We start from the raw sequence: 21,854 nt of genomic DNA, 5'->3' as shown, positions 1-21,854 counted from the left end.
AGAACAAAAAAGTCGACCGTAACCGTGGCCTCAACTCAACAGGAAGCCGGCCATTTTGAATTTTGCAATCCATTTTGGCGATTTGCACCCAACGTAAATGAGCGAACGGCAATTTGTACTCGACTCATTAAAGATGAACAGTTAATCGAAAGGTTGTGCGGATTCAAAACAGTAAATGACCAAACTCGTCTGAGCGTGTTTGTCGTACCGACGTAAAAAATTTGCATATTTGTACTAGACACGTTAACGATGAAAAGTTATTGAAAGGTTTTGCAGATTGAAAACTGCGTTTTTGGCAAATTTCCACCATTCACCGCGTAACAGGAAGTACCCTATGATTTCGGCATACGTCAAGTTCCACTGAATTTCCCGAAACTTGGAGGAAGATGTTATAGACCAAGACGAACAAAAAAGTTGACCGTAATCGGGAAGTTAGGAAGTCGGAAATTTAGAATTTTAGGTGTCCATTTTGGCGATTTGCACCCCACGTGAATGAGTTTCCGCAGTTTCAAAAGTGAGGTCAGGGAACTGCTGCACTCCCCAATTTGGGGACACTTGAATCTGGACGCGAGGGCCCCGTAATGACCGCTTACAGTAGTAGTTTTGTTTATGTTCTTTCTTTTTTCCTGTCACTGCCTCGCCGAGGCCAGCAGTGAAGTCTGTTTGCTTGTGTTCTGGGGGAAAATGCAACTTTTAATGAAGAGAGCGCGAGAGAGTCAGACGCCTGAAAGACACAGTACAGGGAAAAGTGGTGAAGCTGAATCAGACCGACCGACTGCTGCCTTCTCTCCCGCGGCAGCAGAGCAGGATCAAGACCGGACCAGTGCAGAATTTATCAGGTCCATTAAATTTCATTAAAGTGACGAGAGAGGGCCATTGCAGCACTGTTAACTAAGTAAAAGTGATATTTAATATTTCATGGCCTGTGTGGATATGACTAAGGCTTTCACTTTCATTACTGACTTTTTTTTTTCCTCGCGGTAATAGATCATAGTGAATACGCGAGGTTTTTAAGCAACGCGCCTGTCTGTCTGTTGCAGATCCACTCTCCTCCGCCATCTGTTATCCGCCCCAGAAGGGAATACCTGTGTGGGATTAACTAGGAGCCGGGATGATGCATAATCATTCATTATCGCGCTAACTGTCCTTCCACCGGATGAAATTGATGCTCATTTTCCTGTTGACTGAACCGTCTCTCACACACAGAAAAAAAAGAGTGTGTTCGGGGGGAGGCTGCCGTTATTCAGCCGTGCCAACTTAACATCGCCGAGCCTCCGCGAGGGATTCATCGTCTTAGATCAAGTGTGCCAGAATCATGTCAAACACTGGAGCTAATCTGCACTAATTTACGAAAGAAAATGTACATTTATTTCATAGAGAAAATGTGCTGCACTACGATATTAACGTTTATCTGGATGTGAAACGAACTACGTTTCTATTAGTAACCGACTAATAAATGATTGGTTAACCATGAATAACTCAGTTTTGAGTATTTTCTTTGAAATAAAAGTCAGACTATTGGTTTTCACCATTTTTGTTAACGTTTCTAATCCAATAACCTACAAAATAAATGACTATTATTATTTAATTTATTATTATTATTATTATTATTATTTTTTATTATATTTAATGCACATGGAACACAGCATAACTGAAGGATAATTTTTCCTCTCGCCTAAAAAAAGATTGCATTTTAAAGCAAATATCACCTTTAAAAATGTGCAGTAGGAGCTTAAAAACACATGGAGGTCATGTAAAAACATGTGGACATGAGCTGTGCAATGTCTGATGCTGCTGAAATGAAGCGGAGTGAAATTACAGAGGTTTTAGTAAAGAGATGTCTAGGCGTTCTCTCTGTTGGCACAGTTTGGCACCATCTGTGCCATTGGAGATTTCTTATGTACCAAATTATTAAAAACCCATTTAATTGTATTTACATGTCCCGGGGGCAACCGTGAGGAAGAGGTTAAAACATGACAATTAATGGTTGTGTTCAGGGATAGAAATATATACCGCGCGCTAACGCGAAGTTCAACGAAGCGCCAAAACGCCCTCGGTTTGACGTCACACTGGAAGCTACGCGGCTAACGGCTCGTATTATCCATCACTGTTCACTGTGGAATTGTACGTCCCCAAAAACCCCACATATGGCAAGTAATTAGTCAGAGAGCTGAGAGAGGAACTCTCTCTCTATTCATATTAAAGTAGGTGTGCGACAGCAGGCTCAGCAGCTCTGTGTTCAAACACTGTTTGGTTTCCACCATCGCTGTCTTGAATATTCTTTAAAAGAAGATATTCACGATACAAAAAAACCTGACACATATCTGTGTCGTACATGGAGTCACGGAAAAGTGGATTGTTTTGAATATATTATAATAAATAAATCATGTGAATGTAGTACAACCTTTATCAAATCTAACAGTTTGCTCAGTATAGGAGACTCGGACACAAGCAAAAATTTGCGACCTATTACCAGAGCGACGGTGATTAGGGTTAGAGGAGGTTTTAGATCATTTTAACCTTCTCTAGATTTCATACGATCTTGCAGTAAAGGCCACACCACAGGAACGACAGATACTGCCTTTGTTATAATAATATAACGCTAATAAATATACTTCATAAAAGGCCACCTCCTACTGATAAGTGTACGGAAGAGGATTAGGGCCACGCAGGGAAAAAATATTTGAGTTCTGACTTTAAACTCAGAATTCTGACTTTATTCTCAGAGTTTAAAGTCAGAATTCTCAAAATAAAGTCAGTATTCTGAGTTTTAAAGTCAGAATTCTGAGAATAAAGTCAGAATTCTGATTTCTAAAGTATAAAGTCAGATTTCTGAGTTTTAAAGTCAGAATTCTAAGAATAAAGTCAGAATTCTGAGTTTTAAAGTCAGAATTCTCAGTTTTAAAGTCAGCATTCCAAGAATAAAGTCATAATTCTGAGTTTTAAAGTCATAATTCTGAGTTTTAAAGTCATAATTCTAAGAATAAAGTCAGAATTCTGAGTTTTAAAGTCAGAATTTTAAGAATAAAGTCAAAATTATGAGTTTAAAATGAGAATTCTGAGAATAAAGTCAGAATTCTGAGATTAAAGTCAGAACTCAAATATTTGTTTCCTGTGTGGCCCTAATCATCTTCCGTATAAGTGAATGCTGATTAATATGAATTAAATAATAATAACCGGGGCAGATATGGAGGAGTCATTACGCCTGATCGCAGGAGTCGAAATAGTCGCAACAGATTTACAGCCGGACGTGATTATAATTGCTCTTTACACAAAGACCCAGAAGCAGCAGTTTTCTCTTGTTTGCAACCAAACCATGTTCATCACAAACCGTAAGCCTTTGCCCTTCAGCAGAGTTTTCCCATGTTATTGCCCCGACTACCTGTTAGCACAGTGGTGTTTTCGACATGGAGCGGGGACAGCATGAGAAGCTCATGAGCATGTCAAGCTCAGCCTTACAGGCGCCAACATCTCCATACATCACCGAGGGCTTAGACGAGCGACGCCTTACCTGGTTTCCAGTGGGATGTTGCTGTTGAGCAGCCAGTTGTCCTGCACGCTGCCAGAGTCTGGACCGCTGGCAGGGCCCTCTGTGGGAATGGAGCTGTCTGTGGGCACGGGACTGGGGTTGCTCCGCGGCGTGTAGTTGCCCCTGTTCAAGGAGTTAACGGAGGCCGCATGGTGCTGATGATTGGGCGAGTGGGAGAGCGGTAGAGGAGGCGTCCGCAACCGAGAGTGGTTCTGAAAGGCTGCGTCTGGAAAGGAAACAAGAGGAAGGAAAACTCAGAACTTGATACAGCTGTTGTACGACGACTATTCAAACCTCAAAGTTACAGAAGCGTATTGCTGCCACACATAGAAAAAAAGTGGGGTGCTCAGTATTACGTTATAACGAGAAACTATCAGGTTATTTTGAGATAAGATTGTTTTCTCGTTATAACGAGAAACTATCACGTTATTTCGAGAAACTATTACGTTATAACGCAAAACTATCACATTATTTCGAGATAGTTTGTATTCTAGTTATAATGAGTAACTGTCACGTTATCTCGAGATACGATGTTTTCTCGTTATAATGAGAAACTGTCACGTTATTATGAGAAACTATTACGTTATAACGAGAAACTATTATGTTATAACGAGAAACTATAATGTTATTTTGAGAAACTATTACGTTTTAATAAGAAACTAGCACGTTTCTCGTTATAATGAGAAAACATTCTATCTCGAAATAAGGTGATAGTTTCTCATTATAACGTGAAAGCTTCTCATTATAACGTAATAGTTTCTCGAAATAACGGTTTCTTGTTATAACGTAAAACCAACTTTTTTGTAGTTATGGCAGCAACACAAAACTTTACACAAACAAACATTAAGTCAAACAAACACTTTTGGAACCCTTATTTCTAAGAGCGTAGTGCGTGCTCATTGTGTGTGAATGATGTCGTCTATGTACAGAGCCTTGAGATGATGTATGTTGTGATTTGGGGCTACACAAATGAACTACACAAACTGAATGGAATTCAATTGAAAACGTGTTACAGATACTTGAAAATAAACTTTTGGAATTGTCTTTGGAGACAGCGCGATGGTTCATCAGCACATAAAGAGATTATTTTCTGAAGTGCTGCTGCCTCGCTCCCCGAGCATCAGCTCTCTGACTGATAATTGATAAGTTGTGGTTTCAACAGCAGCAGCAGCAGCATATTAATTTCTGCCAAAAGACTCTTTTGACTTAAGAGCTTCAAATCCCTTACGTGAAGCTAAAAAAAGAGAAAGAAACAGTCCTTCCTCAGCTCATTATCTCTCCAAACCAGTGTCTATCAAAGTTCCCTGGCTTCCTCCCACAGAGAGACTTTGACTGTTTACTCTGATGAGGAACTGGATCCTGTGTAAACAGACCAAAACTGACCGCTACCTGTTTTTAGACGTTTATTCAGCTAGGGAAGAGTCTCTTTTCAATAATAACAACGCAGTAATGTACGGCATTACTATTTTTTTTTTTTTATATTTTACCTTTTTATGCATCACAATGCATTTTAAGCCTGAAATGAAGTGGTGTGTTTTTACAAACACCGCAAGATTAGCAGAGGAGTAAAAAAAAAAAGGTAAAAAAGTAATCAAATAAAAAAAGCGAGCCTGATGCCACGCTAATATTAAGCTAGCAACCAAAAGACAGCACGTTCTCACGCTACCTTTAAGCTAGCAAACCAAAAGACAACACGGTAACATTAAGCTACCAAGAAAAAGACAGCACGGTGACACGCTAACATTAAGCTAGCAACCAAAATGCAGCACGGTGCCACCCTAGCATTAAGCTAGCAACAAAAAGACAGCATGGTGCCAGGCTGACATAAAGCTAGCAACAAAAAGACAGCACGCTGCCACGCTGACATTAAGCTAGCAACCAAAAGACAGCACACCGCCACAATACGACCTACTTTAGTTCCATGTTGTAGTTATGTTATCGCATCCTCAAAAACAGAAACATTCCAGAAGTTTATGCATTTTTAAATAAAAGTTACGTTATTAGATTTTTAAGACCTTTCAAAATTGTGTTTAAGAGCTTTTATGAGATTTTAGTAGAATTTAAGACATTTTAAGGCCTTAAATTCAAATGATTGGATTAAATACTTTTAAAGACCACGCGGATACCCTGATTAAGCTACCAACAAAAAGACAGCACGGTGACACGCTAAAATTAAGCTAGCAACCAAAATACAGCACGGTGCCACGCTAATGTTAAGCTAGCAACCAAAAACTGACCGCTACGTGTTTTTAGACATTTATTCAGCCAGGGAAGAATCTGTATTGTCCTTTTTTTTTAGAACAATAGCTTGCTTGACTCAAACTCTTTTCACACATTTTGAAGATTTGACGCTGAAGAAAGAAAGAACAGAGGCTATTTTTTGCCCATTAGTTCTGTGGCATTATCAGATTCTCAGTGGTCAGCGTTAGCGAAAGTCATTCGTGAGCTCTTATATCATTTTTCAGGCCCTCTTTCGCCAGCTTTGTTGTCACTTTTCACCAGAGGATTTAAAACTATTAGATACGAGGCGTTAGAAGACCAGATTGTACCCAGAGGTCCTATATGCACTTTCTGATACTCGGTGCACTCGACAAGACGGAAGGCCAATGTCCTTCTGCACTCTGAAGCCGTTCATTTCCACATCTGCTAAGCCATTCGTCAATCAATAAAGTGGCTTTACGCCGAGTGAAAGAGTGGCTTTTCTTTACACCTTTTATTCCACAGATATCCCCACAACGCTAAATTGCCAATTTACAGCAGAGGGAGTGGAACACAGTGGCACAGTGGACCTATTTTGTATAATCAGCTCCTTCATTAAAGCAACACCTACTCACGGCGCGGTGAACAATCGACAATCTTTACAGGATTTATTTTGCAGGATCGGTGGCATGAAGCCGCGACGTTAACGCGCTTCAATCCCAGTAAATAAATAACCCGTTGAGGTGCAAAGCTGACTCTTTGCAGAGAACAAAGACGCATTAAAGGTTGAGCGCTGGAAGGCACTTTTAGAAAGAATGGAGAGAGAAGCCATTGTGTTTACAGGTAATGTGCTAACGAGAAGGAAAATGTGTGCGACTATTCATCTTCACGCAACCTAATTTCTCCGGTGTGCCAGAGTTTGATCTTATTTATTCATTCATTTTTTTTCTATTCTCCGTTTAGGCGAGAGTTCTTAACCTATAGCTCTCTACCAGTGGTGGGTTAAGTAATGCAATTACTGTAATGCATTAGCTTTAGCTGTAACACAGTAATGTAAGGCATTACTATTCATATATATATTTTACATTTTTATGCATCACAATGCATTTTAAGCCTGAAATTAAGTGGTGTGTTTTTTTTTTACACAAATTCATTATATGGTACTTACACCGCAAGATTAGCAGAGGAGTAAAACAAATTAAAAATGTTTACTTCCTGTTAGCGCAAGAGAACTATTGATTGAGGAGAGGACTCTACGTACGTAAATTATTTTCAGTTCGTCAAAGACAAGGATACGAAGAACATTATAGCTACGTACACTTCATGTTCAAAGTTAAAGAGTTAAATTAAATGAAACATCTAGCATGGTGACACGCTAACATTTAGGCTAGCAACCAAAATACAGCACTGTGCCGCGCTAGCATTAAGCTAGCAACAAAAAAAACAGCACAGTGACACGCTAACATTAAGCTAGCAACCAAAAGACAGCACGGTGACACGCTAACATTAAGCAAGCAACCAAAAGACAGCACGGTGACATGTTAACATTAAGCTAGCAACCAAAAGACAGCACGGTGACACACTAACATTAAGCTAACAACCAAAAGACAGCACGGTGCCACGCTAACATTAAGCTAGCAACCAAAAGACAGCAGGGTGCCACCTTGCCACGCTAACATTAAGCTAGCAACCAAAAGAAAGCAAACTGAGGATGAGAGCAGAGAGAAAAAAACACTTTCAACAGTGTATTCACCAACTTTTAGGCTAGAAACGCTAGCTTACCTTGATAGCCTGTCATTGCCTCAACAGGTTAGCGCTACGGGGCTATTGACTATGACATAAATAGCCACTAGAACAGAGACATAACATACAAAAACAATATACAATAGCCTGCAATATACAGCGGTAGGTTCCAGCTCAATATGAATACGGCTAAATTTAGTTTAGTTAGTATCTCTAAGCCTGAACTGCGGCCGTTATATTGTACTGCTGTTAGCCGTTAGCCTAGCTCAGTCATTATGCCAAGAACCAAGAAGATGGTGAAGAAGAAACAGGAAAAAATAGTATGACTGGACTAGGAAAGCAAATGGTGTGACGTTTGAAATCATCATTTGAAATGTTAACATCCTCACATTCATACGTGATGTCGTCATATGTGCAGACGATTGTTACTCTCAGTTCCACAGATGACAGTTGAGTTGTATAACACTGTATTTCCCGCCACTTTTACAGCTGCTTTCACTTGAGATCTAACACGTTACGGCTCGCGCACATTTCACGGCGTTACGCTGACGAGCGAAGAGGAGAAATGGCCACGATTCCTAATCCTGTGGGATGCAACCGAAAAGTGACATAATGAGTCATAAAAACTACCTTTTCACGCCGAGTAATGAGTAATCCATTAATAATTTCAGGGGGGAACAAGCCTGTTTACTACACTACGCCCAACACATTAAAGGATGTACGCGGGAAACGTTATTTCCTCTTTTTTTCTTTATATTAGTCATCCGTCGCGCTGACAGATGGTTCCATACTTTTGCACAATCCTGCCCTCGTAATTAGCCGCGACGCCGCGTGAGAGAACGGGAGGTGCGGCGTCGCTGTGATGAACAGTAGGGCCGGTGTGTGGTGTGCAGTAGTTGTTGTTGATGGCCTCCCTCCTTCTCAGTAATGTACCTGATCCCTAAAGCCATTAATAAGGCTATGCTAATTTGATACGGGCGGACAGCGCGGAGGAAAAAAAAAATATCACACCGCTAAATGCATCACTGGTCTGGAGAGCATCCACTGCCGGGTAAACAAATACCTCACCGAACTATGACGCTTCAGCAAAATGTGGGCCGACAAGTCGTTCAGGGTTAGAGTCGCAATGTGGCCCAGGAATCACGGCGGGAATCGATAAATATTAATCAGTGTACCGTTAGCTTAGGTTAGCCCATAACTTACACTATACCGTTCAAAAGTTTTTAGGGTCACAATACAATTTTTGTTGTGTTTTCCATGAAAAGTCAGAGTTTTATTCATCAAAACAGTTGCAAAATGAATAGAAAATATAGTCAAGACATTGACAAGATTAGAAATAATCGTCAAAACTGTTTTCAGCTGTGCTAACATCATCGCACAAGGGTTTTCTAATCATCCAATAGCCTTCTAACGCCATTAGCAAACATATTAATATTAATTGAAAAAAAAAAAAAAAACATTTCTAAGTGACCCCAAACTTTTGAACGGTAGTCTAAGGATCTGCCGTACAAAGGCTAGTAACATTGAGCTTGCAACCAAAAAACAACAAGGTGCCACGGTAACATTAAGCTAGCAACAAAAAGACAGCACGCTGCCATGCTAACATTAACATAGCAACCAAAAGATAACAAGGTGCCACGGTAACATTAAGCTAGCAACAAAAAGACAGCACGCTGCCACGTTAACATTAAGCTAGCAACCAAAAGACAACAAGGTGCCACGGTAACATTAAGCTAGCAACAAAAAGACAGCACGCTGCCATGCTAACATTAAGCTAGCAACCAAAAGACAACAAGGTGCCACGGTAACATTAAGCTAGCAACAAAAAGACAGCAGATTTAGCCAGGACATTTCTAAAAATGTCAATATTGAACTAATTTAAAATGTCGCAGGAAGTACCGAGTTATTCTTTTTTAAGATTTTAACAAACGCTGCATAGAGATGACGCTAATCTCATCCACTCTTGTCTAATCATTTGCATAAACACATAAAAAGAAACTAGGGGTGGGGAAAAAATTCATTCATAAACTTTGCGTATGAAAACAAAAATCGATTAAAAAGAAAAATATATATATACATGTACATATTATTATTATTTTTTGAAAGTTTCTATTTTGAAAAAAACACCACCAATTTGTGTTATTTGTGTTTTTTTTTGTCAATTCTGGGCGAAAAAGGCAGCTAGCCTAAGCTTTTATTTATGCAATTTATTTTTTTTGTACAGTAAGTAAGTTTTTATTAGTTTTGAATGAATAAATGTTAACTTTTGTCTTAAGTTTGTCTTTGTGTGATCACATTATCACATTATCTTATACAAACTGTGTTGTTTTGATGTCATAATTTGCCTTAACACACAAAAAGCTGAACAATAAAAGCGTTTATGAGACAAAGAACCCGGGAAACGCGACCAACAGATGCGATTCCATGATTCGGCAAAACCATTACTCAGGACGACCCGAGCTATAAGGACGGGAGGAGGAAAAATATTAATGGTTTTCTATTGACCTGCTTTACACAAATGAAAAAGGAGGGAGATTAATTTGTTTTAACAGAGACGACAGAGAGAAGACAAACTTTCACATGGCATTGAAAAAAAAAAAAACAGAAGCCCTATAGATCCCCCATTCAGTCTGGAATGCACTTTTTCATTTCTCAACAGATGCACGCACCGCTTGAGACCTCCCGATGCTATTCTAGACAAGTAATTAAGGCAAATCCACTTCATTAGCCAGGACGAAACCACCACCCCCGCACACACCCCCCACCCTGAGAGACATCAGGAATGTCTGTCTAATGGCAGGATGATACCATTTCCCCCCTCGTGCAAATGATATAAAAACTGCAGGGTTAAAAAAATGGAAATGAACGGAGGCGTGCCAGCGAAAAAAACCCTCCAAAATGTTATTTACTGGTGTAAATTGAATTTTTTTACACGATGACTTGTTTTTGATCGTCAGCTTTCCAAGAACACACGTTGTTTATATAATCTTTTGTTTCTTTTTTTTCAAGGATTTTAAATTCGTGACATGTTCACAGAGACATTTTACACAACTGTCCAAACCTGAACAGATGCTGCTCTCTTCACAGCTTTATACGTAGAAGTGTGTATTTAACATTTTTATTATTACTACGCGCAGAGTGAGGAAACAAAGATGTTTGCTGGTGGATTTCTTCTGCAACCTTTTACTTGACACATGTAAATGTTATTATAAACTATCATTTATAATTATTCAGTTATATAACGTGACGTCCAAATAAATTGAAATTTAATTCATCAGATTCACTTCAGGGACTGAAGTAAGATAAGATAAGCTCAACTTTATTTATCCCACGAAAGGGAAATACAGTTAAGACAGACGTGTGCAGACAAGCAAGGGATTAAGGAAAGGTAAAACGTAGAATAAAGGACTACACTCTAAGAAATAAGGGTTCTATAAGGGCTGAGGTTCTACCTGGAACCATTTGCTTCTGAAAACTAACCATTTTGATCCAGAGAACCCTTTAAAACCCTTTTCCTGAATAAAGGGTTTTCTAAGGGTTCTTGGTGGAACTCTTTTCAATGGTTCTTGGTTACACTAATGGTTCCAGTAAGAACCATTTTGATCCAGAGAACCCTTTAAAACCCCTTTCCTGAATAAAGGGTTTCAAAAGGGTTCTTGGTGGAACCCTCCATAGGTTCCACCTGGAACCCTTTCCAAGGGTTCTTGGTAACACTAATGGTTCCAGTAAGAACCATTTTGATCCAGAGAACCCTTTAAAACCCCTTTCCTGAATAAAGGGTTTTAAAAGGGTTCTTGGTGGAACCCTCTTCAAGGGTTCTTGGTAACACTAATGGTTCCTGTAAGAACCATTTTGATCCAGAGAACCCTTTAAAACTCCTTTCCTGAATAAAGGGTTTCAAAAGGGTTCTTGGTGGAACCCTCCATAGGTTCCACCTGGAACCCTTTTCAAGGGTTCTTGGTAACACTAATGGTTCCAGTAAGAACCATTTTGATCCAGAGAACCCTTTAAAACCCCTTTCCTGAATAAAGGGTTTTAAAAGGGTTCTTGGTGGAACCCTCTTCAAGGGTTCTTGGTAACACTAATGGTTCCAGTAAGAACCATTTTGATCCAGAGAACCCTTTAAAACTCCTTTCCTGAATAAAGGCTTTTAAAAGGGTTCCAGGTGGAACCTTTATAAAGAGGTTCTACCTGGAGCCAAAAAGAGTTCTCCTAAGTTGAATCACCTATGAGGACAAGCCGAAGAACCTTACAAGTGCTAAGTAGAACCTAATGGTTCTACTTAGCACTTGTATTTCTAAGAGTGTATAGTCTATGTGCATTATGTACAAAAAAATAATTATTACATACAATGGGCTGAGGGCTAGAGAAATTTTGCAGTAATATTGCAGTAATATTGCAGAGTGTCAGTTTTTCTCTAACAGTAAACACCGTCTTATTTTAAGTGACAAACACCGACACAGAGTCTGTCTGTAACGATGCCGCTCGTATATAATAAACTTGCAGATCAACATATAACTGTATGTCTCGCTCCGCCGTCGCCATGGAAACACTTCCAATTTCCTATACGGCAGCTGTTACATAGGGGGGATTAGCCTTTGACATTTCATTCGATACTTAGCCACCAGATGGACGCAATCAATGTTGAGAAATGTTGGACAGCGGCGCGCGGGTCCTGGAGCGCTCATCATAACACGAGGGGGAAAGTGAAAGTGAAGATGCATTTCACACAAAAAACAACCAAAAACACAACTTTGGCGGCACAATAAGAGACTGGCTCACATCACACCCGATCGAGGGATAAATCACTAAATCTTGCTTACTGCTAACGCCGCCTATGGCTAATCATAAGATTTCCAGTCGAGCAGCATTTGTCTGCGAAACGTACGAACGGGATTTGTCACGAAGGCAGCGAGGCTGCTTCCTCCCTCCTCGCTCCCTGGAGCGGCTCCTCGCTGCCGGCCCTGATGTTTCCTCGCACCATTAGAAAAGTCTGAAGGGAAGAGCCGCCAGGGAATAGAAGCTGTCTCTCCCTGCGCTCATTTGAGAGCTAACAGGTACCACCACCACCACCACCACAACACCCCGATCTCTCAATGGGAATAATCCGAAGACATGGAATCCCAATTTCAGTTCACCTTTTGTCAGAGAGGAGGAAACAAGCGACGGCGTATGAAAACCAGGCCGAGGCCCAAATGACGTACGCAGGTAGAAAAGAGCCATTCATTCTCATTTGGCTGTACGAGTATAGGGCAAATAACTATTATTTTCTTTATGGATTCATCTTTTTCCTCTCGTATCGATTTATCGAACTGTTGTTTGGTGCATACAAATGTCAAAGTCTGTGGTTTCCCGGGGGTTTAAAAACACAACATCCTTTAAAAAAGCCAAACCTTCACAAGCCAAGGTTTCAGCCTTAAATGCGCCACATGTAAGAATGTGGCCAAAAACGGTTACTACAATCAAATTCAAAATACCGAGATGTTTTAGGTTTCGTTTTCTGACGTAACTGGCAACCCCGTGGTTGCTCGGCAGCTGAGACTCTACTGACTGCAGTGATTGGTAGACGGCGGTAGGTGGTGCCACATTTTTTTTAATGCAAATATTTTGCCTGTACTGTTGTTGTTGGTGAGTTCAGTTTGTTATATGAACATTATTCCTGAGTCTCTGTGACATATTAGGAGGATTTTACGGCCAGTTTGCTTTAGATTTATTACATAATGCACCTTTAATAAATAACTCCAATCATCTATCTATACATTCAAAGAACGTCCGTCCATCCGTCCGTCTGTCTGTTATTCGCATATCTCTCAAACCGACAGTCCGATTGATCTCAAACTCGACAGGTGTCTCGATACGGTCGCGAGTAAGCGCACCGCCGAGTTTGACGTTGTTTGGGCGAAAGATGTCGTTAAATATATCGGTAAAAGAAGCACGCACTGGCTCTACTGTAGCCACACCCCCTCTAAATCACACAGCGCTGTGGGGCTACCTGAGAGGATAAACAGGGCCGTTTGGGTAAAAAGTTGCGTAAGTGTAAAATGTGTGATTGATTATTATGGTCTGACCTCAATAATAAAGACTCCCTGAATGCGGTTTTCTTGCATTTCAATGAGTCAGTGGATTCTGCAACAAACACAGGTATGCGGTCGCTATCCAAAACGATGTGAACATGATGTGGAATAATAAACCCAGCCTACTTTAGACAGTCTTTAGACTTTGAATAAACAAAAGACAATTATGTCTTAAAGTTGCAACCAAATTTAAAAAATGACTAAAAAACGCACACAAAAACAGATTTTGCGCAAATGGCATAACCGTTTTTTTGACAAATGTGAAGCCAAACCATCTCCCCCCCCGTAGCTGCCACTACGTTAAATCAAATCCAAAGGTGTTTTATTATTCACGGCGAGTGATTGGTTGATAAACCGCTCTTCTCCACAATCACCAAACCATGTCATTACTTTGGTATATCTGGTAAATCTTTATATACAATCTGATTTAAACATAAACAAAAAAAAACCCCACCCGCCTTTTTTTTGGTCTAAACTAAACTGTTTGCCACAGTTTGCAAACCCAATCCATTAGTTTGTGGCATGCGCTTCTTCTGTGCCTTTGTGAGGCCGCATGGATTTCCTGTCAGTCGCTGAGCCGCTTTAGCGAGAGCAAGACGAGTGGTTTGGTCCGCGCTCTGTTGTGTACGTCACTCTGCCGCACATCCATCAAGGGCGGCGCAAGATTCTGTTAGAAGAGCACAGATGGTCCGGCAATTATCGCGGGAATGAAAGTACTGCGTCTCAATTTGTGTCAATATAGAAGACGATATGTAGGTTATGCAAAACGCATTACAGCCGCGGCCTCTGCGCGCTGACGGAGAGCGCGGCCAATGCAACCGGACAAAAACCAGCTCGCCGATAACTCCACGTATGACGGGTCAAAAGTCGGGGGGGGTCGTACCTATGTTCCCCGGGTCCTATGTTCCCCGATCGGGGAGCATCGGACCTTTTTTTACAAAAAGGGTCCTTTGTTCCCCACTTTGTGGAAGCCTGGGTGTGGAGCTCCAGGGTAAAGGGTTAGGGTAAGGGTAAGGGTTACGGTTAGGGTCCTATGTTCCCTGGGTCCTTTTGGGTGAACAGCGGGGAACATAGAACCCTTTTTTAGAGAAAGGGTCCTATGATCCCCGGTCTCAAACAAAGCGGGGAACATAGGACCCTTTTTTAGAGAAAGGGTCCTATATTCCCCGGTCTCATACAAATCGGGGAAACATAGGACCCTTTGGGTGAACAGCGGGGAACATAGAACCCTTTTTTAGAGAAAGGGTCCTTAGTTCCCCGGTCTCATACAAAGCGGGGAACATAGGACCCTTTTTTAGAGAAAGGGTCCTATGTTCCCCGGTCTCATACAAAGCGGGGAACATAGGACCCTTTGGGTGAACAGCGGGGAACATAGAACCCTTTTTTAGAGAAAGGGTCCTATGTTCCCCGGTCTCATACAAAGCGGGGAACATAGGACCCATTTTTAGAGTAAGGGTCCTATGTTCCCTGGGTCCTTTTGGGTGAACAGCGGGGAACATAGAACCCTTTCTTAGAGAAAGGGTCCTATGTTCCCCGGTCACATACAAAGCGGGGAACATAGGACCCGGGGAACATAGATACAGTTTGGGAAACTGGGAATATCCGGGGGAAAAGAAACACAAGAGACACTGCACGCTAGCGCCATGTGCTACTCATTAAATTATTACTTAGCCTCAGATAGTTTCATCCCTCATGGTGTCTGTGGCTAAATTACTTTCTGGTGTGACCTCTTTTAACCAGATTTCCCCGTGTACTCGCAGACACGGGGATTATTAGGACGGTTCAAATGAAGACTTATTTGAATTCACGCATGGCCACGTCCCCGCGGGTAGTTTCTACCCGGTATCAGCATTCCTGCTTTGGTCAGCTGCCAAGGCCGGGAGAGCGGGTGAAGACACAGAGAGCCATCACTGGCCCCCCGACCCCATGCTGTTTGTGCATTAAGAGATGCTAATGCTAGGAGGTCAGAGTGTCTCAGATCTGTGGGCTCAGTGTGGCAGTGGCCTCCCGCTGACGGACTCCGCGGGGGGGGAAGACGGCCCTCGGGGGAAAGCTTAGGGCCAGGGTGGAACACATGCCCCGCACAAAGGGACCGCAGGCTTCAGTGAGCAGCGCCGCAGCTTCGTCGGCTTCTCAGCGATCTTAGAGAATCCTACTTTTTAAGAAGAGCTCTTTCTAGCAAAGAAACAAATGAAGATGTGTCTGTGTATGTGAATAGCGGTCAAACACAGGATTTATTTAAAAGCTGAAGAATGAACCGCTGTTGACTCACGGAAAGTGACGACTGCTGCGTCAGCTACCAACGCTAGCAGTGCTAGTAGCAACACCTGTGAAGCCAGTCAAGCTAGAAACGTTGCTAATGAATTGAGCGATGAATTCACCTCATCGACACGTTCAGGTCAGCTAACTAACTCTGTGAATAAGTAGGTTTTTTTTTTGTCTTGGCTGATGTTATCTAAGCTAGCTAGTTTTTAAATCTAAATCCTCTGAATAAATAACATAAATAAAGATGACAGCTCATACAGTAAAGGCCTCCTGTGTATGTGAATAGCGGTCAAACGCAGGATTTATTTAATAGCTGAAGGATGGACTGCTGCATCAGCTACTAACGCTAGCATTGCTAGTAGCAACACCCGTGAAGCCAGTCAAGCTAGAAAGGTTGATGACAAAATGAGCGATGAATCCACCTCATCGACACATTCAGCTAATTATTAGCTAACTAACTATAGGTGAATATGTATTTGGAAATAATAAAAGCTTTTTTTTTTTGTCTCGGCTGATGTTTGCTAAGCTAGCTAGTTCTTAAATCTAAATCTTCTGAATAAAAAACTGAAATTGAGAAGTGTAGACTGTTTTACTCTCAGAAGCCGCGGCCTCAGCGTTTTTCGAGAACTTTTAGCAAGAGCTCTTGCTAGCAAAGAAACAAATAAAGAAGACTACTCATACAGTAAATGCCTCCTGTGTATGTGAATGGCGGCCAAACGATTTTGGTGATTTATATGAAAGCTGAAGAATGTCCTGGTTTTGACTCATGGAAAGTGGCGACTGCTGTGTCAGCTACCAACGCTAGCATTGCTAGTAGCAACACCCATGAAGCCAGTCAAACTAGAAACGTTGATAACGAAATGAGCGATTAATCCACCTCTCCTAAACGTTCAGGTCAGCTAACTAACTCGGTGAATAAGTAGTTGGAAATAACAAAAGTGACAACTGCTGCATCAGCTAGCAACACTAGCTAGTAGCAACACGGTCCAGCTAGAAACGTTGACGACAAAATGAGCGATGAATCCGCCTCATCGACACATTCAGGTAATTATCAGCTAAGTAACTCTGTGTATAAGTAGTAGCTTATTTTGTCTGGGCTGATGTTAGCTAAGCTAGCTAGCTAGCTCTTAAATCTAAATCAGAAAAATAAACACTGGAATAACGTACTCAAAATCCAGCAGAACATTCAAAGTCCGGTATGTGCGGGGCTAAAACATGACCTTGAGTAAAAAGCCACTGTTAGCCAATTACATTAGCCACACATTTGTTTTACTGTGGCTGTTTACCGACAAAACTAAAGTCAATATTCCCGCCTCGTGCACCGTGACAGCTCTGATTTGAAATGTTTCTTAAATCACTGACCTGTGTGTCAGAAAGATCTGATTTGATATTCAAGTCATTTTTTTTTCCATGCTGGCTTTTAAATTACCTTTTTTTATTTCCTGCACCCTCCCTCCTCATGTACTTCCCACTGAAAACCTGAGATGCATGTTTAATTCCAGATTACATTACATCTGGCGCTGTGCACATGCTCATTTTCCTCCTCCAACATCTGCATCAAATAGAAAAATCTCTTTCCCGAGATAAATTTGTTCAGATAATTTAGTCATTCTGGTTTAAATATATATCGACAACGTCCTAGTGCACCTAAAGTAACCCCGTTCTCTCTCTGTGTGCCAAATACACGCCGCAGAACCATGTGGCCCACTGTGGTTCTGTCACCTTGAAAAAATTAGCTTCATGTAGCTGAAGGCAAACGGTTGAAGTGAATCCTTTCACTGGAATTGGGAAAACCAGCATGGGTTCCTCGAGTTATATAGAATATCCGTGTCTGTCATTAGCGGACACTTGGTCCTGTTAGCGTAACTGTTAGCAAAGACGTTTAACAAGAGCCGTTACTAGGAATGAATGAAACGATGAAACAAAATAAACAAATAGTAATTAAAGTAATTAAAAAAGTAAATGCCTCATGGAAAGTGACGACTGCTGCATCAGCTAGCAACACTAGCTAGCAGTCAAGCTAGTCAAGCTAGAAACGAGCAATGAATCCGCCGCATCAACACATTCAGGTAATTATCAGCGAACTAACGAGGCGAATATGTTGTTAGCTTTTTTTGTCTCGGCTGATGGCTAAGCTAGCTAGCTAGTTGTTATATCGAAATCGCAATCTTTTGAATAAAAAAACTAGGGCTGTCAAACGTTAACGCGTCAACTTTGTTAGCTTTTTTGTCTCGGCTGATGTTGGCTAAGCTAGCTACTTAGTTCTTAAATCCAAATCCAAATCTTTCGAATAAAAAAACTAGGGCTGTCAAACGCTAGTGCATCAACAGCGTTTAACGGCGTCAACGTTGTTAGCTTTTTTTGTCTTGGCTGATGTTGGCTAAGCTAGCTAGCTGGTTTTTAAATCGAAATCTTTTGAATAAAAAACTAGGGCTGTCAAACGTTAACGCGTCAACGTTGTTAGCTTTTTTTTGGCTCGGCTGTTGTTGGCTAAGCTAGCTAGCTAGTTCTTCAATCGAAATCTTTAGAATAAAAAACTAGGGCTGTCAAACGTTAACGGCGTTTAACTGCGTCAACGTTGTTAGCTTTTTTTTTTTTTTCTCGGCTGATGTTGGCTAAGCTAGCTAGCTAGTTCTTAAATCCAAATCCAAATCTTTTGAATAAAAAAACTAGGGCTGTCAAACGTTAACGCGTCAACTGTGTTTAACGGCGTCAACATTAACGCATGACACGTTTCCATGGCGACAGAAGGGAAAAAAGACACGTGCGACGTCATGTTTACTAAACGGAGCTAAAGGGAACAGTTGAAGTGGATTCTTTCCCTTGAATTGGGAAACCAGCATGGGTTCCTAGAGTTATATAGAATATCTGTGTCTGTCATTAGTGAAAATAAACATAAATGTGACATCCAGTTTAAATCACGATTAACTCAGTTAAATGGGACGACTTTGCAGCGGATCAAGTAAAGAAAACGTACTAAAAAATACAGAGCGAGCGCACACGTCCTCATTAGCTTGTTTATGGGAATAAACCACATGAAAAAGCAAAGAAGTTCCTATTCCTTATTTATACGTAATACCAGCACCGCGAGGTGAAAGAACCTCCGTCTGGACAAAAAGGCATTGATTTAAAGAGTCCTGGTTTGATATTGCTGAGATACAGAGAGTGAGAAAACGGCGAGGAACACGCCGTACCCTGCTGCAAACTAAAAAATAAATAATACGAGTCTTGCGAAGCCCGAGGATGAATAAAGCAGCAAATAAAGCTGGGGATTCTCCTCAGTATCAGCCCCTCTTGTCCTCTGTCCTACCCCTTGCTGACAAACCCTGGAGCAAAAACCTTAAACGCCACACCTATGCAAATCAGTGTCATTGTTATGAGACACAGATTCCCCCCCCCCCACCACACACACACACACACACCCGTGTCCCCTGAAGTCATGTCACTGCTGGGCTGACCAGCTTGTTGTTATACTGTGGAATTAGGATTGGTGGGGGGTGTGTGTTGGGGTGGTGGTTTGTGACAGGATTAATAACTCATTCTCCGGGGCTTTCTGAGCATGAAGTGAACTCTGGGAGTTTGATGTAATGCAAACCCCCTTTGGTAAAGTTAAGTTGTAGGCTTTAATAAATCACGTACATCATTTGATTTTTGTTGTTGTTGTTGTTGCGCCGACGCTTCTGAATGGTATAAATCTGCTTTCCTGCGGGGTCACCTTGAGTAGAATACTCGAAAATAATAATCCCATTGTCCATGCATAAGCGTAGTTCGTGGCTTTAAAAACAACGTGCGTTAAATCTCACCCCGCGACCACAGCGCTGCGTTACTTGCTTCGGCGACACCTGAACGTCTGCATTAATGCTTTGTGACCAATTCAATTGCTTTAAATGACAGTTTAGCGACTCACACCCGCTCACATGCTGCTTTTGCACTACTTGCTAAGTTTTTGTCTAAAAATCCTGGGAGTGTTTGTTTTCAGTCTAAACAGAAAGTAGAAACTGGGACATCCAAAACTTTCCTTCACTGATCGGCTGTAAATTAAATATGTTGTTTACAGTCGACGTTTAACAAGAGCTGTTTCTAGGAATATATTAAACGATGAAACAAAGGAAACAAATAAAAAGGGACACTTGGTCCTGTTAGCATAACTGTTAGCAAAGATGGTCCGACACTTGGTCCTGTTAGCGTAACTGTTAGCAAAGATGGCGGACACGTGGTCCTGTTAGCTTAACTGTTAGCAAAGATGGCGGACACGTGGTCCTGTTAGCTTAACTGTTAGCAAAGATGGCGGACACTTGGTCCTGTTAGCGTAACTGTTAGCAAGATGTCAGACTTTGGTCCTGTTAGCGTAAGTGTCAGCAAGATGGCGGACACTTGGTCCTGTTAGCGTAAATGTCAGCAAGATGGCGGACACTTGGTCCTGTTAGCATAACTGTTAGCAAAGATAGAGGACACTTGGTCCTGTTAGCTTAACTGTTGGCAAAGATGGCGGACACTTGGTCCTGTTAGCGTAAGTGTCAGCAAGATGGCGGACACTTGTTCCTGTTAGCGTAACTGTTAGCAAAGATAGCAGACACTTGATTCTGTCAGCATAACTGTTAGCAAAGACGTTTAACAAGAGCTGTTTCTCGGAATGAATGATACGATGAAACAAACGAAGACGACTATTCATACAGCACATACAGTAAATGCCCCCTGCGTATGTGAATTCTGGTCAAACACGGGCATCAGCTAGCACTGCTAACGTTGGTAGTAGCAACACGGTCAAGCTAGAAACGTTGACAAGGAAATGAGCGATGAAACCGTCGATGACTTGACACGTTCAAGTAATTATCAGCTAACTTAACTCGGTGAATAAGTAGTAGCTTTTTTTGGTTCGGCTGATGTTAGCTAAGCTAGCTAGCTAGCTCTAAATCTTCTGAATAAATAACTGAAACTGAGAAGTGTAGACTTTCTTTTACAACTATTAAAACATTTTAAAAGTACAGAAATAAGTATTGAATTCCAGATACCAATACCGGTTCAATTTATGAAAACAGGTTTAAACACTTTATCTCGCCTTTCGTGCAGCAATCTGTCAAACAAATAATGTCATGTCAGCTCAACGGCGCCGTTTTCGCGTAACAGATCAAAACATCGTGTCTGCAATAATTAGATAAACATAAAGTTTAACCGCTGACACAATGTGCTTTTACAGCGGCTGAACTTCCGCCAACTGTCAACACGCGTGTTTCACCAGCTTTAAGTGCGAATGTCAGCGTGTCAGCGTGAGTGAACGTCGGTTTCCAACGGCAGCAGCAGACACTGAGCTCGCTTCAAGAGCACAGCTGACATTTATTAATGAGGATCCACGTATGGATTTCGACCAAAAAACCCTAATCTAACTCCAGAGGAAACCATCTGCCTTTGAGCGCTTATCAAAAACACACGGTACAGAGTACAGTACAGTACAGTACGGCGCTCCTTTCAGCCGCTAAGCGTCGCGATGACATCGCACCTGGTGTGAAGTACCTGTCGTTACGCGCTCCCTTGCTTCTCTTATCTGAGGTTTGCGGAGGACGCGCGAAAAAAGCTCCTGCTGCTTTTCTGTGAAGTCTGGAGATGATGATGACTCCCACACACACACACACACACACACACACACACACACACACTGAGGACTGGGTTGCTGACAAAGTGAGGACCAGCATTTCCACTTCATAAATCCACACAATTACAAATATCTATTTCATGAATGACATCTATATAGAACTACTGGTTGCAGTACCGTAAAATGTCTGCAGGTGGAGCCCCAGAGCAAAAAGGGCTGGAAAACATTTGTATTTATTTATTTATTTTTGGTCCAAAATTTTTACAAAAACAAGTCGACCAAAATTTGACCAAAAAAAATGTTGGTCCAAAATTGTACAAAAAAATTTTGGTCTAAAATTTGACAAAAAAAATTTGGTCTAAAATTTGACAAAAAAAACGTCATACTATATTATGTCTTCCAAAAAAATTGGGACAAATTGAGTATAGCATGTTATATATAGCAACCTAAGGAA

General features: G+C 41.3%; 1 protein-coding gene across 2 annotated transcripts in view; it reads right to left on the bottom strand.

The window, feature by feature from the left end:
* tenm4 (teneurin transmembrane protein 4) overlaps positions 1–21,854 on the bottom strand; it is a gene marked incomplete at both ends in the record, with an annotated part of 186,001 nt that overhangs the window by 131,668 nt on the left and 32,479 nt on the right. The window contains one exon of one of the 2 annotated variants that reach the window (XM_083887238.1): positions 3,512–3,749. In XM_083887238.1, the coding sequence (XP_083743364.1) occupies positions 3,512–3,749 (238 nt within the window). Of the gene's footprint in view, positions 1–3,511; positions 3,756–21,854 lie in introns of both variants that reach the window. The other variant, XM_083887239.1, reaches the window with a different exon arrangement.

The sequence above is a fragment of the Microchirus variegatus genome (genome assembly GCF_963457635.1).
Source record: "Microchirus variegatus genome assembly, chromosome: 3".
Lineage (NCBI taxonomy): Eukaryota > Metazoa > Chordata > Actinopteri > Pleuronectiformes > Soleidae > Microchirus > Microchirus variegatus.
This window is presented reverse-complemented; position numbering and strand designations above follow the sequence as displayed.